Source organism: Henckelia pumila, chromosome 3 (assembly GCF_033568475.1).
Source record: "Henckelia pumila isolate YLH828 chromosome 3, ASM3356847v2, whole genome shotgun sequence".
In the NCBI taxonomy this organism is placed as follows: domain Eukaryota; kingdom Viridiplantae; phylum Streptophyta; class Magnoliopsida; order Lamiales; family Gesneriaceae; genus Henckelia; species Henckelia pumila.
Genome location: NC_133122.1, coordinates 182,901,079 through 182,919,746, shown reverse-complemented (window position 1 = coordinate 182,919,746; position 18,668 = coordinate 182,901,079). Strand labels below are relative to the sequence as shown.

Below are 18,668 nucleotides of genomic sequence, written 5' to 3'. Positions count from 1 at the left end.
CAACCCATATCATCTTCTAAACCAACAAAACAATCAAAATCCAACCAAAATCCAAAACCCCATTTTCGAAATAGGCTCCAAAAATCATATATAATCCAAACTTCATTTTTTTTCCGAATCGACTTCGAATACACGATCTATGCTAGCTCAAGAACAACATACTCAAAGATTATCAAAATCTGACGACCCAACAAAAAACAAAGTTCGAGGATCTTAGCAAAACTTACGTCAAAACGAAGCCTTCGATGCGGTGATTGTGAATCTCAACTCGGAACTAAAATCTGACGGTCGGATCGTGCGAATCAGAGGGAAGAAAAGCTCAAAGAAGCTTCCATGGCTTCTCTGATCGGTACGCACGGTTGGGAGAGGGAGAAGGAGAGGGTGAAGTGATATGATTTGTCAACTTGCAAGAGATAATATATAAAATCCAAGTTTTGCATTTTAGTCCCTCAATTCTCCAAAGTTTGCAAAATAACCCCTGCGAATTATCAAAACGGCCCTCAATTACTGAAAACTCTTATTATCTCAATTAAACTAGATTATAATAAAATCGGGGCATTACAATTCTCCCCCTCTAAAATTCGATTTCGTCCTCGAAATCTGACAGATCGCAACTGAAAACAAAAAAGAATCAAACTGAAGAAAAACTCACATCAGTTGAATAACTCTGGAAATCGCTGCCTCATATCAGATTCGGTCTCCCAAGTTGCTTCTTCAACTCCGTGACGACTCCACTGAATCTTCACAACGGAATCGACTTGTTTCTGAGCTGTTTCTCTTTCCTGTCAAGAATCTGAATCGATCTCTCGAAGTAACTCAGAGTCTCAACATCGAAACGTGAAAAACATCGTGGATTCCTGAAAGAGACGGAGGAAGATCAATCCTATAGGCAAGATCGCCTATCTTCTCAAGAATCTCATACGGACCAATGAATCTCGGCGACAACTTCCCTCTTTTCCCGAATCTGACAGTACCTCTGAAAGGATAAATCTTCAAAAACACACGGTCTCCCTAATCAAAACACAGTGGTCTGCGTCGGACATTCGCGTACTTGGCCTATCGATCTTGGGCTGTCTTCATTCTAGTTAGAATCAACTTCACCTGCTCTGCCATGTCACGACTCATATCTGGACCCAACTCAGGTGATTCTGAAATTTCATCCCAAAATAAGGGAGATCTGAACTTCTTTCCGTACAAAGCTTCGAAATGTATCATCCCAATACTCGCTTGGAAGCTGTTATTGTACGAAAATTCCACTAGAGGCAAAGAATCCTGCCAACCTGAGCCAAAATCAAGCACTACTGCTCGAAGCATATCTTCCAAGGTCTGGATTGTACGCTCGGACTGACCATCGGTCTGAGGGTGATACGTTGTGCTCAAGTGCAAACGAGTACCCAATGCCTCCTGAAGACTGTGCCAAAAGTGAGAAGTGAATCTTGGATCTCTGTCAAATACTATCAACTTCGGCACGCCGTGCAATCTCACAACCTCTCCGACATACAACTCGGTCATCTGATCGTGACGGTATGTCATTCTGTATGGAATGAAACAAGAAGATTTCGTCAACCGGTCAATCACAACCCAAATCGCATCACAACCTCTGACTGAACGCGGTAGCTTCGTGACAAAATCCATAGAGATGTGATCCCACTTTCATTCCGGAACTAACAAACTGTGCAATAATCCACCTGGTTTCTTCCTTTCTGCTTTCACCTGTTGAAAATTCAGACAACGGGACACAAATCTCGCGATATCGCCTTTCAACTGCTTCCACCAGAACTGAGTCTTCAAGTCATTATACATCTTTCGGCCTCCGAGATGAACACTGAACCGACTGCAATGCGCCTCTCGAAGAATACTCTATCTCAATTCAGAAACATCGGGCACAACAATACAGTTATTCACGAATAAAACATCATCCCTGACCTGAAACTCTGACTGATGACCTGATCTGACCTTCTCTATCGAACTTTGACTGCTCGGATCAGATCTCTGAGCCTCTCTAATCAACTGAAACAACTCTGGTTCGGCCTGAATCGCAAAAACTCTGATGGATATTCTATCGGTATCAAATTCCAAACCAGAAGTAAAACAGTCTTCAATCAATTGAGAGACACCAATCGTAGTAAGAGATAAGGAACAAAGCTTTCGACTAAGAGCGTCTGCAGCTGCATTCGACTTTCCAGGATAATACTTAATCTCACAGTCGAAGTCCTTAAGCAAATCCATCCATCTCCTCTGTCTCATATTCAGCTCGGACTGGGAAAACAAGTATTTCAGGCTCTTGTGGTCAGAAAATATCTCAAATGACTCACCATAAAGGTAATGACGCCAGGTCTTCAAAGCAAAGACAATCGCAGCAAGTTCAAGATCATGGATCGGATAACGAGTCTCGTGCGGCTTCAGCTGCCTCGAAGCATAAGCTATGACATGCTTCCTCTGTATAAGAATGCATCCAAGACCACGGTGAGAAGCATCACAGTAACCGGAAAAACCTCCCGTACCTGATGGAATAGACAAGATCGGAGCACTGGTCAATCTCTTCTTCAGCTCTATGAAACTGGCCTCGCACTCCTCGGACCAAACAAACGGTGCATTCTTCTGGGTCAACTGGGTAATCGGCTTTGCAATAGAAGAGAAATCCTTGATAAATCGGCGATAATAACCCGCTAAACCCATGAAGCTTCGGATTTCTGGCACTGATGTCGGTCTCGACCAATTCATAATTGTCTCGATCTTACTGGGGTCCACAGAAATTCCATATCCCGAGATAATGTGGCCTAGAAAAACAAATCGGTCCAACCAAAACTCGCACTTCGATAGCTTAGCATACAACTGTTCGGCTCGCAAAATCTATAATACAATCCTCAAATGCTCTGCATGATCTGAACGGTTCTTCGAATAGATCAGAATGTCGTCAATGAAGATAATGACGAACTCATCTAAGTACCGCTGAAAGATACGATTCATCAGATCCATAAAAACCGCTGGAGCATTGGTCAAACCAAATGACATGACTATAAACTCGAAATGCCCATATCTGGTTCTGAAAGCTGTCTTCGGCACATCCTCGTCGCGAACTCTCAGCTGGTGATACCCTGATCTCATATCTATCTTCGAATACACTGAAAAACCCTGCATTTGATCAAAAAGGTTATCAATCCTAGGTAGAGGATACTTGTTCTTGACCGTCGCTTGATTCAACTGACGATAGTCGATGCAAAGTCGCATAGAACCGTATTTCTTCCTCACGAAGAGCACTGGAGCACCCCAAGGTGATACTCTAGGTCGAATGTATCCCTTGGCAATCAAATCTTCTAACTGCTCCTTCAACTCCTTCAATTCTAATGGAGCCATACAATAAGGCGCTTTCAAAATAGGCTGAGTACCTGGTGCAAGTTCGATATTAAATTCGATCTCTCGAATAGGCGGCAAACCAAGAATCTCATCTGGAAATACATCAGGAAACTCGCTAACCACCGGTATCTCAGTCAACTCAGGACTAGACCTCTGAACATCTACTGCATAAATCAAGAATCCCTCTGCTCCTCTCTGTAGCAAATGAGACATGGATAACACAGAAATCAAAGGAATTCTGGATCGAGAACCCTTACCGAAAAACTTTCAATCATCTGCCATCTCAGGTCTGAAACGAACCACTTTTTGAAAGCAATCTACTGTCGCCCTATACTTGGTCAGAGCATCAATCCCGACAATACAATCAAAATCAGATAATCCAAGTACAATGCAGTCAATCTCAATCGAATTCCCTTCGGATTCTAACACACAATTACGGGCCAATCTCACCGAAACAGTTTCCCCACCCAAAGGTGAAGTGATAGAAACGACATCAGATAATGGCTCAGCAAATAAATCATTCATCACGATAAATCTTTTAGAAATAAAACAGTGAGAAGCACCCGTATCAATCAAAACATACACAGGATAACCAAAAATCGAACAGTTACCTGCTATTACATCATTCGGAGTTGCATTGGCCTGATCCTCTGTCAGGGCAAACACCCTCGACTGCTGTCGAGGAGGTTGGTTCTGATTCTGATTACCTCCCTGACGAGACTGTTGTTGGGGCTGAAACGAATGGACTGCATAAGCTGATCTCTCACGCTGAGCTGGCGGTCAAGAAGAACTGCCGTTCTGAGCTCTATCGGATCCTCGCTGATGACAGACTCTAGCAAAGTGACCCGGCTGCTGGCAGATATTGCAACTACCAAACACGCCTCGACACTGATAACTTGGGTGACGTCCTCCACACTTACTGCACAATGCTCTTGAAAACCCTGAATTCTGCCCAGAACTGAACTCTCTAGAGCCACTGGAGCTCGATGAACTGCTCCTAGACTTCTTAAATTGCTTCCCCTTTGGTCGATACTGATATCGTCTGTTTTTGCCACTGTTGCCTCCTTCAACCCTCTGAGACTGATTCGACTGCTGAGAAGGTTGGTACTGATACTGGGACTGCTGGGGCTGAAACTGAACATGCTGATTCTGAAAAGATCTCTGCTGCTGATGAGCTATCTGATTTCCTCGTTGCATCAAAAGTCCAGCTTCGGCTCCCTTAGCCTGATCCATGGCATCTGCGAAGTTATTGGGTCTCCCGGTATTGACAAGTAAAGATCTCAAGATTCAAGTCGTTGATGAAATGATCGGCTTTGGCTTCCTCGTGATCTGCGATGTGAGGTGCAAACCTCAAAAGACTGTCAAACTTGCTTACATATTTCTCGATACTCAAATTTCCTTGCTTCAAATTTGCAAATCTGGCACCTTTTTCCTTACGATACGAGACAGGAAAGAACCGCTTGTAGAATTCAGTCTTGAATAAACTCCAAGTGACAACGGTGCCTCGATTCTCATTTGCCCTCTTGGTTGTAGTCCACCAATTCTTAGCAACACCATGTAGCTGGTGAATGACTAACCTGATTCTGCGGTCATCGGTATAGTCGAGAGAATCAAAGAGCTGATCAATGTCATCTAGCCAACTTTCACAGTCAACGGAGTTCTCAGTACCCGTCAAGGTAGGCGGTCGGAACGATCAAAATTTCTTCAATAGAGTCTTCATAGGGGTCGCGGCTGCATCAAACTGATCCACTCCAGTACTACCCTGATCATTCGGAGGAGTTACTACTGGCTGCGGATTCTCAGTAGAAGGAGGTACCAAAGGTGCTTGATTCCTTCTCACAGATCGTCGAGGTGCCATCTTATATCAAAGGGTTAGGACATAATATCTCAAACTCAATCTCAATCGCATAACCTCGGTGTCCAAAACTCTGCTCTGAGTACTCATAAATCTCAATGATATACGAGAACAGATAATAGCACAAGGTAGATATATATATCACATAATTCATTCTTTATAAATTAAATCACAACTCATGCAATTCAATTAATTCACGAATTAATAAAGCATGCTCGCACGTATTTAAAATAATCATTTAAATAAATCAATCACATGCGAGAATTCAATTCATGCGGACTCGATCTACCCCGCTCACTAAAGTTCAAATCCAAGAATCTTATCGCTCTGATACCACTTAATGTGAGACCCCATTTCTAATCTTCTAATCTAGAATAATTAACCAAAATCGAACACGAAGAGCCGCGGAAAAATGAATCAATATATATATATATATTTTTAAAATTCCTCGCGCCCGCGCGAGGTCATAGCCTTGCGCGCGCGCAGGCTACGCGGACAGAGGGCTCGAGGGTGGCTCGCACGCGCGCGCGCATGGTCAGACCGGCAGAGAGAGAGAGCAGAAGCCTGGAAAATCAAATTAAGGCAAATCCAAACAATTCTAAACTCAAGAACACACACAATCAATATTTATAACATGCCATATACAATGTTCCACTCAAAAAAATACAATAACAAGTTCGACAATAGGGTTCGTTCGACTAATCAAAAATAGTACAAATCCAAAAGGTACAACGCTACGACAGACGGTGTCTCACTTCTATAATTCTCACCCCAAGCTAATCCAGATGACTCGGTCCGGCTCCTGATCCTCCTGTTGTCAAATACACATATAAACAAAAACAACAACCGGATAACCCGGTTAGAAATATAATTTCTAAGTAAAAAAGACAGGCATACAATATCAAATAAACACCTCATATAGACATATAATAATCATCAATAAATCAAATGAGGGTGGATGTATGCATGACTTCAAAACTCGAGATTATCAAATCAGATAATCGAAATATCGATCGGTACTCGGTTGGGATCCCGGGGCCAAGTCATTACAACAACACACCTACACTCCCTTTCGGGGTGGATGTCGCACAACTCAAACCCCTAGACTTCAGAGCAACTATAAGAAGTATTCTAGCACTTGGAAATACTCGAAATCCAAAGTCACTTCAATATAGCTTCCTAAATCGTCTATTTTCAAAACGAATCGAATAATCGGCTCAATATGAATGCAAGTGTAAACAAAATAATCATTCAAGTTCACACCAACAAATAAACTTGTAGTATGTGATTTTAGGGACTTGAGAATCAATCGAACTCGAGTGTTCAACACCATTCAATTTAATGTCGTCTTTTACCTTTTCAAGTTCGTCGAGAATTCAAATCTGAAAAATAACAACGAATTCAAATCAATAATCAATCGAATCAAAACAAATCGAAACGGAGAAGCTCAACAATATACCGTCTTCAATTCTCAAATCGATTCAACTCCCAAGTTCGATTCAAACCCGAAACTCCAATCCAAATCTGAAAATGAAGAATATACGGATTCGATATCAATCTACTAATTCAAACCAAACCCGGAAATCAAACCGAAACAATACAACCGATAATTCAAAACTCGATTTCGACGGCATAACGGCTATAAACGGTCAAACAAAAAATCTCCAACAACATCAAACAACTCCAAACAACCCATATCATCTTCTAAACCAACAAAACAATCAAAATCCAACCAAAATCCAAAACCCCATTTTCGAAATAGGCTCCAAAAATCATATAAAATCCAAACTTCGTTCTTTTTTCGAACCGACTTTGAATACACGATCTATGCTAGCTGAAGAACAACATACTCGAAGATTATCAAAATCTGACGACCCAACAAAAAACAAAGTTCGAGGATCGTAGCAAAACTTACGTCAAAACGAAGCCTTCGATGCGGTGATTGTGAATCTCAACTCGGAACTAAAATCTGACGGTCGGATCGTGCGAATCAGATGAAAGAAAAGCTCGAAGAAGCTTCCATGACTTCTCTGTTCGGTACGCACGGTTGGGAGAGGGATAAGGAGAGGGTGAAGTGATGTGATTGGTCAACTTGCAAGATATAATATATAAAATCCAAGTTTTGCATTTTAGTCCCTCAATTCTCCAAAGTTTGCAAAATAACCCCTGCGAATTATCAAAACGGCCCTCAATTAATGAAAACTCTGATTATCTCAATTAAACTCGATTATAATAAAATCGGGGCATTACACTGTCAGAGTTAGGTTGATTAAGTTCAGTATACGAGGCAGCGGTTAGTAGTACTTGGATGGAACATGACTTGTGCCAATAAACTACTTTTGAACTGTTAGCTGACACCGTCATAAATGGATGTGAGACAGTCGATGCAGTCATTCGATTTTCCAAGGTGTTTGGAAATAGTTCTTTGTGGCAGCTGAGTCATGGTTATTGATTGAGCCACGTAGGATGGATGATCAGTGGTGGTCTGATCTGATGAGTACGAGCATCAGTAGTTCGACGAGATCGATAAGGTAAATCCAATCATTGATGATTTGGATATAGCAATCGAGAAATACTTGGGATAGTATTTTGTCACTTAGTGCTTAGGAGATAAGTACTTGGTACAGTCTCGGAGCAGAGTCTCTAGGTTTGCCAGAGACGAATCTACCGAAAGACTACAATTGACTTGTATGGTCAAGTTAGGTGTTAACTTAACAGGAGAAACAAGAGAAGGAATTGGTAGCTCCCCAGATAGTGTTCTTGTGATGATGTCTTAGTATACCGTTGAGTTTGAGATCCAACGAGAATTGTGTACTCGTATGGACATCAGTTGTCTGATCGTGAGGTGTGACATTAGCTGGGATCTAGTTCTCAAGATCCTGCAGGGTGTGTCACTAATTTTCAGCGTATGGTGCGTGGGGTCATTAAGATGATCAAGGCAGTCGTTGATCGACTTAGTGGCCAACAAGATTGTTGTGGGAATTGAAGACTTGGCAAGGTAGCGATGAAGCAACTTTGTTTTTTCCAGTCGGCAAGCCACATTCGTGCGGACTGTTTGTCAAGGATATTGCGCTTTAGCAATGGACGATAGTCGGATGTGTGTAGGGTGACAAGTTACTTCTAGTATGAAATGTTCCACAAGTAATTTGGTAGCAAGCGAATTGCAATATTCCAGAGATGACATGTTCATCAGGAATCTTAGTTTTTTCAGTGCTAAGGCTGATGCGTTCAGCGAGAGCATGAATTGACTGTGTATAACCAGTTGGGATTAATTTGCCTCAAGATCGATGGGTCAGATCTCATAAGAATGAAATAAATGATGATGGTATCACCAGGAACTCTTAGATGAGTTATACCAAGTGCAAAAGACTGTCAAGTTTTCGAGACGAGATAAGAAAAGTTTCCATATATGGGTATATTGTGGAGCGTTCCAGTTGAGCATTTGGTGGGAGCTTGCTTTAGTCTTGATATGTGTACAGTATCTGCAAGTGGGTATAACTATCAGGAGGATGTCCATCGATTGAATTCATGGGTGAATAACATATGGTCGAGATGATGTAGATCATCAGAGGAGTGATGAATTCCATTGGAGTATGTGTGGTTTCGCAGGCCAATGGCTAGGAGATGACTTAGCGTCATTATTGGCGAGCGATGATAGTTTTCATCAGGGCACAGTGCTGAGTTATACTAAGAAACATGAACTGTGATTGGTACTAGACTGGATGGTCTGAGTTCCCAGTAATTTCTTGGGAAGCTCGTTCGCTTCGGTGGAGCATGGGAAGGATGACCAGTCTGAAATCATGTTAAGCAGTTACGTTCGAGTATAGCTTTGTGTAAATTGAATTCTCTTGAGGAGAAATTTGGGATTTAGTGTGTCGGCACAGTGTTGGGAATGGTGTCTCCTGACTAGAGGTGTTAAGCACAGAGAAATTTTGGAACCATTAGATGGTTAGATTCAATTAGTGATTTGTCGGATGCAGTAAAACAGTCAGGTTATGACTTGTTCTTCGTTAGTCTAAGATTTTCCTTGGGATGATGATCTTGATCGAGCGAGTGTTTGTATCCTTCGTGATCAGGGAGATCGTGGTCAGAATGGAAGATGTACCAGTGTTGTGATACGCTAATGCCAGAGGAGTTTGACTGTTGAAAGTAGTGCAGTAATCTTCAGTTGGAAGAATGTTAATGCGGCTCAGCATTAATGGAGCTTACAGAGAATTCGACAAGATTCTGAGTGTGTCGAAAGCTATTTCGACCAGACACTCAAGCAAGGGTTTTTAGTACGTTCTCGAGGTTTACCCTAGATTTCGAGGATGAAATCATTTAAGGGGGGAGAATGTAGTGACCCGTATCCATAATTAGCGATTAATGAGTATGTTAATCATGTAATCATGTTATATTAAGTAAAACATGATTAAGAAAATTTCAAATGGGTTAACGGAGTCCAAAAATGGATCCAGGACACTCAAAAATGGTCGGGAAGGTTCGGAGGCTCCGAAGATAATGCATCATTGGTGACGTCACTGATGGGACTTCGGGGGATCCGAATTCAGGATCGGACGCTCCGAACAGGAATGGAGGCTCCAAAGTCAGGAACGGAGGGTTCGAACGGGTCGGAGGATCCAAAGTCGAGTTCGGAGGCTCCGAACTTCGCCTATAAATAGGGGTCCGAAATTTCATTTTCAACTCGCACCTCTCCTTTTTTTCTCTCAATTCCTTAGTCTTCTAACTCAGATCTAGGGAGATCTAGGCGTCCTATGGAGAATCCGAAAGTGGCATAGCGATCCAGGCGTCGTAGCGGAGCTGTGGCCTAGTTTTGAGGCAATTGTCAACAAAGGGCTAACAACGGACGCATGTATAGCTTTGGCTTCCTAAAAATATTTTCATTGTAGAGCTGATGATAGGCTTGGGACCTAGAGTGGGACTGCTACGAACTGCCTGTAGATAGGTACGTAAGTACTGACTGAGATAGCCAGCGGGTTTTGCATGATTATATGTTGCATTTGTGTGTCATATTATTATGCAGCATGTGCATATCATATTGTGTCTGTCCATCTTTTGAGATGAGCCATGTAGGGCCGCTCAGCCCTGTTTGAACGGTTGATGTCGAGCGCCCCGCGACCGACGGGTTAGCCGGCACTGGCATCTGGAAGACACGGTCTACGTTCGTTAGGAATGAGCAGTGTACACAGGGTTTGCTCTCCGGGTTGTACCACTCATGTCCTAGGCGCCATTACTGAGCAGTTGTATACAGTTATCCCAGATATGGAGACTCTGTCATTTGCATGCATCATATTTGTATGTTTTACCCGTGCTTTCGTATTGAGTTTAGAGCTCACGTCCAGTCTTTTCTGTGTATCTGGACACCCCATTCGACGGGGCAGGTGTAGGTGCAGGATTGAGCACCAGGAGCTTGGAGTCGCCAGTGACCAGTAAAGACAGCAGGATTAGCTGTAGATTTTTGCTTTTTAGGCTTATTATTCGATTGAGTTGTATAATCGAATTTGTTTAACTGGTTGTATTCTTCCGGTCTGTTTTTATTTAAGTCTTTCGCAGTGATTTATTTAATGCATGCTTAATTATGCTCTTAACTCTGATTAGGTAGTGGATCCGGGCTGGGTCGCTACATTAACAGATTAGAACATATTTCAAATGGAATCGTGAGTGTGTGAGAGTGATAGACTAAAAATTAGAAACACGAGGGTCTGTTTATGCATGTTCGAAGATTTCAAAGACTCCTACATCACCTTTCTTTCACATCGAAAGGATTCACTCTAGAAACTTTGACTATTACAATCAACTTGTAACAGCTCACTCTAAGACTAGGACTTACACGCAATCATCTATCCCAGAACTCCTAGACACTCAAGAACTCAGCCTCGACTTATTCTTGTTACAACGAGGTTTGCAGCACCTCAACTGGTAAACTACAGATACAACACTTGTTACAACTCAATACTTAGCAACAAATGATCCTCACTAATCTGATATACTTGAAGCGTATGTTTGTGTTCTTCAACTCTTTTTGTCACGAGCTTTGAAGTGCTTCTGCTTGTTTTCTCGACTGAGTTGGTAAACTGAAGGAATTCAGTTTACCTCTGATAACTTGAATGTATATGCGAGAACTATTAATTGAGTCGGGTGATTTCTCAAAAATCCTGAATGAGTATTTATATTTGGCGGGCAACAGCTCTTTCAAATTCAAATCAAATCCGTTAGTTTGTCTTTTCCGCAGACATTCTCTGATAACATCGTACACTGTTGTGCTAGTGCTTTTGCGGCGTCTGGTCTGTACGTTTGATCTTATCCGTAAGGGTCAAGCTGATGAAGCAATCACTTAGTCTGATGGATGATTCAGTTGAGCATTTAGATGATATTTGGTTGTGCTTTGATGCAGTTTGGCTTTGATTAACTGACATGGTTCAGCTTATATGAAACTGATTTGGTTTAGCGCCCTAAACTGAATGCAGTTTATCTCATTCATTTTGGTTGAACTTTGATCAATGATCAACTCAGTCGATGTATGCAGTTTAGCTTTGAGTCTACAATTTAGCTTCGAAAACTCGTTCAATTTACGTCTTTTTGAGCTCGAAGTTGGGCAGGATCAGTTGACTTGTGAATTTGCCAATAATGAAAACTCTGTAAGTTCTAACATTTGAATAATGTTAATACACACACATGTTAATTATGAATTTAATAAATAATATTTGTTTTAAAATAAAAAAAATTTGACAGTAATATATCTCTTTTATAAGATATTATGATCAACTTAAAAAAATTTTAGTTTATGCAAAAAAACGTAAGAAAATATGTAATTACTATACCAAAAAAATAAAGAAGATAACATGTAATTAAAAACATTTAAAATAAGGACGATAAATGTGAATTAAAACAAAAACTAAGATGAAATGAAAGTAATAGTTAGTTTTTAACAAATTTTGTGTGTATCTTTCTTTATTTAATGTGATTAACAAATTTAACTACATATTTTGTAAGTTATTTTAAGAAAGGAGATTATAAATGAATTTACCAAAATTAAATACAATCAATTAAAGGGTATCAATGTAAATTTTGAGTATAAAGTTTAAAAATAGAGTGTATTTAACACTAAAGTGAAGTGTAAATAACACTCACATTATATTATTATTATGTTGTTGGGAAATTGCAATTATAGTTTTAATTATATTATATATATATATGTGGATGTTTTAAATTTTGATTTATTATTTTTTTGCTTATGTGTCGTATTAAATATATGAGCGACGACGTCAGGTTAATAATATATCGACGTCATGTTCGAAATTATAAATTTTTTTTTATTAATACATGTAATCATAAGTTATATTCTTTCTGTGCCACTTATTTAGACCACATTTTTTTCCCAACACTCCCAGTTATATAGTTCAATTTTCATATTTAGTATTATCTTTCATACTATTTTATCAATTTACTCCTGTTAAATAAATATCATTAATGACTTTTTATATTTTTTGTCCTATTTAAATCTTTATTAACTAGAAATAAAATAGAAAATTATAAAATTTACATTTCCAAACAATTTATTAATCGTAATGAAAACATAATGGCGTACATGATTTTTAAAGAATAAAACATTAATTTTTTCTTTTGAAAAAACTAATGTAGATGGAATATAAATCCAAGAAGACACTTAAATTATCTTAAAATTACTACAACCACCATCTTGTTAAATGAAAAACTTACTTAAAATTTTTAAATACCTTTTTATTGACTTGTAGCATAGAATATTGCATGTGTATAAGATCACACTCGTGACTATATAAAATTTAGTTATAATTAAAGAATCCAAATTTAAAAAATGAGTTGATAATTTCTAGAAATGTTAACAAGGGTAGGTCTCTTGTGAGTAAATGGCGCGAAGAACACGGAAAAAACTATCAACAATATTCTCCCATCACAGTAAAACATGAAAATCCTCAACAGATCATCAACATTAGCAAAATCTAAAGACAAAAATTATGTATGTACATATAATATGCTTTCTATAATATGAAGTATCTCCACTCCCTTAATTTCAAGCTTAGCTTTTTATGGAAAAAGGTCTCTCAATCCACTCTCAGCAACTACAAAACAAGCTCTCTATCTTGCTTGTGACAATTGTACAGCTTCTTGGTCTTGAGTAGAATCCTCAGCCCAAATAAGTTTGTGAGACATGAGTGAAAATTCTTGATTTCTCGTTTCCTCCAGTTGCTCCCACTCTGCCCATCTCTCAGCCAAGCCTACACCTTGCAACATACAAACAACTTGTGCCATTGTGGGGCGATCTTCCGGTGAACCTTGCGTGCAGAGCATTGCCACTTGAAGGACGGTCTCCACTTCTTTGGGATCGAAACTGTTCAAGTTCTCGTCCACTATGTCCTCAAGCCGTTTTTCTCGTAGCAGTTTTTTGATCTAGGATTATGTCAGATTAGAGAATTAGGAGAAAATGGACAACACAACATAGTAAAGTTTATATATGCAGGTGAGTGCCAAGAAAATAATGGGGAGAATGAGCTTACATGATCCAGCAGGAGAACATCCTCATCTTCTTCAAGTCGAGAAAAATCTATCGCCCGCTGGCCAGTTACAAGCTCAAGAAGTGTAATACCATAGCCAAAAACATCGGTCTTCTCGGAAGACTTTCCAGTGGACAAATACTCAGGAGCAATATGTCCCATTGTCCCACGTACTCGAGTCGTGATGTGTGTTAGTTTGGTGTCCACTAATTTAGCCAACCCAAAATCTCCAAGGACAGCTTCAAAGTCATCATCAAGCAGAATATTTGCAGCCTTTACATCACGATGAATAATCCTCGGATTGCAATGTTCGTGAAGGTATTCAAGGCCATGAGCAGCACCGAAAGCTATTTGTTTTCTTGTTGGCCAGTCCAGACCTTTCTCTCCGGGCTTTAGATCTAGCAAATTCAAGGAAAAAGGTGTCGAATCATCCAAAAATTCCCCTCTATTTTCCTTAGGTATTATACATGCAATAATTCATTGTCTCCTCTATATCAAAATTCTGGTCCTATTACCTCTCAAGCGATAAGCAACGCTGAGGTTTTGCATAAATGGATAAACAAGAATTCTCTCAGTGTAAGTTGTACAAAATCCAATCAACCGAAGCAAGTTCTTGTGTACTGCAACGCTTATCAGATGAACTTCCCTCAGAAATGCAGCCTCTCCACCCGGACTATGATAATCCATGAGACGTTTCACAGCAACTCGGGTGTTATCCATAAGGATTCCTTTGTACACTCTCCCAAAGCCCCCTTGACCAATTATATTACTTTCGCTGAAATTATCAGTAGCAAGCTGCATTTCACGTAACGAAAACCTTTTGAGCTGCCCAAGGGAGATTTTACTCTCATCTTCACCTGCACAACAACCATATGTAAGAGAAGGTGGTGGTTACATGTTATTACAGACCGTTCAACAGAACTCAATAATTTTTTAGAAAATGTGAGAATTTTATCTTTTTAGTCGTGAAATTTATCCCAAGAGTAATTTTAATGCTGTAACTATTGTCTAGTTATCAATTTTAAATAATTTACTCTCTAACTTCATAAACATATTTATCAATTTCAATCTAATGTATATATTCTTGCTGAGATACCCTGAACTGGGAAATGTTTGCATAAAAACTAGAAATAGTCATGGAACTCATAAAATACTGCATCACCATATGGTCATAAAACTACTAGTGAGTTTTTTCCATAAATATCGAATGATATGAAACGTGATAATCATGAACTTCAATTAAAGGCCAAGAAAAACATAGAAAAGAGGAAGGAGAAGTAAAATGTACCAGACACATCAACAAATATATCATCCCTGAGTTTATGTGCCTGTCGACATATAACTACAGCCCCGAGTAGAAAGAGGGAAAATGCACCAACGCTTACAATGGTAATAGCAAGCTGAACTTTTGAACTTTTGTTAGATGCTGCATTGATATTATTGAGAAGCTCAGTTTCCTCTTTTATTTATTCCAGTACAGGAATCATTTTTGAAACAAAAGCAAGGTATGTCGCCAAAAAAACTCGAGGAAAAAAAAAACGAACCTGGGATTGATGAACTTGACACACAAGGTTCATGGAAGTTATTTCCACATGTTAGATGAGTGGACGTGAAGCTGATGTATAAGAAAACAGAAAGAAAGATAATGATGGTGGCAGTTACTTAATCATGCACCAGTGGACGTAAATAGATACAGATAAAACGTGCAAAATCCTTTTAATCAGTGACTCATATTTGACAACATTAATAGAGAACAAAGATTTCTTATCATTGAGACATGGAACAGGAGAATGGCATCTTGTCATGTAAACGGAGTTGATTACTATAGCCATACAGTGATTCAAGAAAATAACATTCCATGAGGAAATCATCTCACTTGAAGATTGGAATTGAAAACAACTCTTTAGGAATCGTTCCTGTCAAATTGTTCCATGAAACATCCCTGCAATAAAAGAAATCATATGGATCCGTCAGTTTGAGCAATGGCGAAAGCGCCTAGATGAAATAACGTTAAAAGGTAACACAGACTTCTTACACTTCCTTTAAGCCAGTAATTTTTACTAGTGATTCGGGAATAGATCCACTTAAGTTGTTTCCTCTCATTACCCTGACAGAGGAAATTCAGAGAGAAACTAAAACTTTGAATCAAGAATGAGCCTAGAGTATGAAATATGTTGGATATCAGATAATACAAGAGATGGGCTACTATGACTGAGGTTCCCTGCCTCGACTGACTTACAGATGTTTCAGGCTGGAAAGTTCACCCCAAGACTCTGGGATAGAGCCACTGAAGCTATTATGCGCTAGATTCAAATTCTGCAGTCGTGACATGCTGCTAAGAAAATCGGGTAAGACACCAGATAGATTGTTATTTTGTAAATCCCTGCAAAAATAAAGGAAAATTCTCACGTCCCAAACAAAAAAAATGTACATGTCACGCCTCCAAAAAAAAAGCTTTCAAAATGTTGTGCAGCATAAGAATGACAGAATCTAGCACTTACAAGCTAACCAGAAAGTTTAATTTGGTAATTGAAGGTGAAAGAGTTCCAGAAAAACCATTAGAAGCCAAGCTCCTGCAAGTTGTGCCATCCATATACTAATATGTCAGAAACTATTTAGTATCCATGTGATCGGTGTGAACTAACAGAAAAGGATCCCAATTCGAAACAACTTTATAAAGTAAAATATGTACTCACAGTGACACGACGTTTCCATTTGTACATGCAACGTGAGACCAACTAAAACAAGGGCTGACAAAGAAATTGTTCCAATCTGTAATTCTATGGTTGGAGTCATTCAGAGCTTCTAGAAACTCCACTAAAGCTTCACCTTAAATATCACCAAAAACACAAGATAACACATCACAGTGCAAACCAAAATTTTGCATTATGTCAATTAAATAGAATTTGCTATTTCCATCTGATATAGCTTTGAGTTGCAGCAAAGTGAGAATCATTATGAGAGGAAGCATTGATCATACGTGAGGCCAACCAAACAGCCCAGTGGTAGAGATGTTGGTTTTCCCGAACTAAGTTTTGTGAAAAAAGAAAAAAGGGAAAAAAGAAAAACAAAAGCATGAAAAAATATCGAGTAGTCAATAAACATGATTGGCATGTTATATAGCCTTTAAGCGAAGACCATAGCATATGATATACCTTCAACATCAGGCTTATTGGAGGCATAACAGCTGATGAACATGAAAAAAAGCAGAACAATATTAATATATTGCGTCAAAGGAAGATGCATGATGAAAAAGGCTTCAGCCATCTGCTTTCACTGGATTGTCTGGCAAGAGAGTCCAAGTGTTCATACTTCTTGTGTTTTTTAGGTGATTCCAGGAAGATGAACCTGAGCCAAGAAAAGAAAGATAGCATGAAGCACAAATAACACCAAAGAGGTGACACCGTGTATATACAATTCATGTAGTTTGCAGCAACTTCAAGTGAGCATCGTCAACATGTAGACAAACGTGCTAAATACAAATATAGTTTCATAATCTAAAATAAATTCAGGTTCCTATTGGAACTTATGAACTCATCAACTTATTGGGACCTTGAATTCCTTTCAAAGAACTACGAGCATGTACTATAGGGAGTCCAAAAAATAAAGGCTAAATGATCCAAGTACTGATCACAACCTCCAGTTCAATTTGTAGATATGTACCAGTTACCTGGTAAAATAATAATTAATAGTAAAACAACCTGCACACTACATAATTGAGCTCAAGCTAGCAATGACACAAGCACTGTCAAAGTGATCAAGATCCCCGAATTAGCTGCTTAGTGAATAAAAAAAATCATCGGTCACTATATATGATCATATGTTCGTCAACTACCAAATAATGTTCTGCAAATCAAGAAAGTAAGCAACATAAAATCATGAAGTCCATAGCTCCGATACTATAGCACATACAGAACCACTATATGCAAGTAATGTTAGACATATCAAAATAAGACCACTAAAATACATGTGCCCGGAAGAAAACATACAATAAAATCCAGAATTGAACACGAATATTTTTGTAAAGTACACAACATATATAAGGAAGAGAACTGACCCAATTGGGCAAAATGACAGAATGTGCCATCAAGTTATACAAAGAAGCATATGACAATCGTCAACTGGTATCTTTGAAATGAATGTGGCTTGTAAAATGGCCGATGCCCAAGCGTGAGGACCCATCGAGCATTCATAAAGCAAGGAGAGTGGAAAAAGGAGCCTTTTTTTTTTTTCCCCAAAAACAAGAAAAGCTAAAGGTTGGGAATTGAAATTGAAAAGGAAAATTCTGGGCTTGCCAATTGGTTCGTGGGGTTACGTGAAATATGAGTGAAAGAGAATCCCACTATTATTACAAGTCTAGTCTTTTTTGAGATATTCACATTTTACATATATATAATATTAATATTTTGAAAGCAAAAACCACTTTTACATAATGTTTTGAAGGAATTGGTAAGCTTTAAACTCTGTAGACGACTGATGTATTATTACGTAAAATTATGAAATTTCTTTAAAAACACAAACACAAAATTGGAGTTTTTATTCTTCCACGTCAACTTTAATTGTTAAGAATCTTAAGATCATAATAAGAAAAGATAAATATCACTATATATATTATAAAAAAATAATTTAAAAGATTTTGCTGGATCAATTAAGTTGTATTATTCTGCATTTTAAACAAGAACATTTTTATCTTGACACGGACATCCATATTATTCAAGATAAGAAAGATGCTTAGTAGCAATCAGTGAGCAAAGTAGGTTTCTTTTTGCTTGATTATATTCCATTTTTATAGGACTGATTAAAATGTTTTTCTCCGTCATGAGATAATTATCGTGTTATTTATGTATGAATCCATTAAATTAAATTAAATGTAACTAAAATAACGAAAAAAATTAATGCGTATATTGTGGGTGTGTTGATTTTTT

The 18,668-nt window shown here is 38.8% G+C and overlaps 1 protein-coding gene across 4 annotated transcripts; it reads right to left on the bottom strand.

Moving 5' to 3' along the window:
• Positions 1-13,093: 13,093 nt before the first annotated feature.
• Positions 13,094-18,053, bottom strand: LOC140886245 (probable LRR receptor-like serine/threonine-protein kinase At5g63710). 4 transcript variants are annotated; one of them, XM_073292760.1, is made up of 12 exons: positions 17,801-18,053; positions 16,899-17,091; positions 16,440-16,572; positions 16,245-16,316; positions 15,983-16,126; positions 15,779-15,850; positions 15,620-15,685; positions 15,288-15,358; positions 15,032-15,169; positions 14,259-14,600; positions 13,747-14,141; positions 13,094-13,639 (listed from the first exon to the last, which is right to left on the bottom strand). In XM_073292760.1, the coding sequence occupies exons 2-12, from the start codon at positions 17,008-17,010 to the stop codon at positions 13,328-13,330; spliced, it is 1,857 nt and encodes a 618-aa protein (XP_073148861.1). In that variant the 5' UTR covers positions 17,011-17,091; positions 17,801-18,053; the 3' UTR covers positions 13,094-13,327. The 4 variants fall into 4 exon arrangements, with proteins under 4 accessions (XP_073148861.1, XP_073148863.1, XP_073148862.1 ...); XM_073292762.1 differs by lacking the exon at positions 17,801-18,053 and adding an exon at positions 17,733-17,784; XM_073292761.1 differs by lacking the exon at positions 17,801-18,053 and adding an exon at positions 17,579-17,699.
• Between the last annotated feature and the right edge of the window lie 615 nt (positions 18,054-18,668).

What these genes read in the sequence shown, in the direction of transcription:
- LOC140886245 (XM_073292760.1), bottom strand. Translation starts at nt 17,010, where the DNA reads ATGGCTGAAGCCTTTTTCATCATGCATCTTCCTTTGACGCAATATATT. An exon ending in GTCAAGTTCATCAATCCCAG is followed by an intron (nt 15,170 to 15,287) that starts GTTCGTTTTTTT and finishes ATATCAATGCAG; the next exon opens with CATCTAACAAAAGTTCAAAA. An exon ending in ATGTTCTCCTGCTGGATCAT is followed by an intron (nt 13,640 to 13,746) that starts GTAAGCTCATTC and finishes ACATAATCCTAG; the next exon opens with ATCAAAAAACTGCTACGAGA.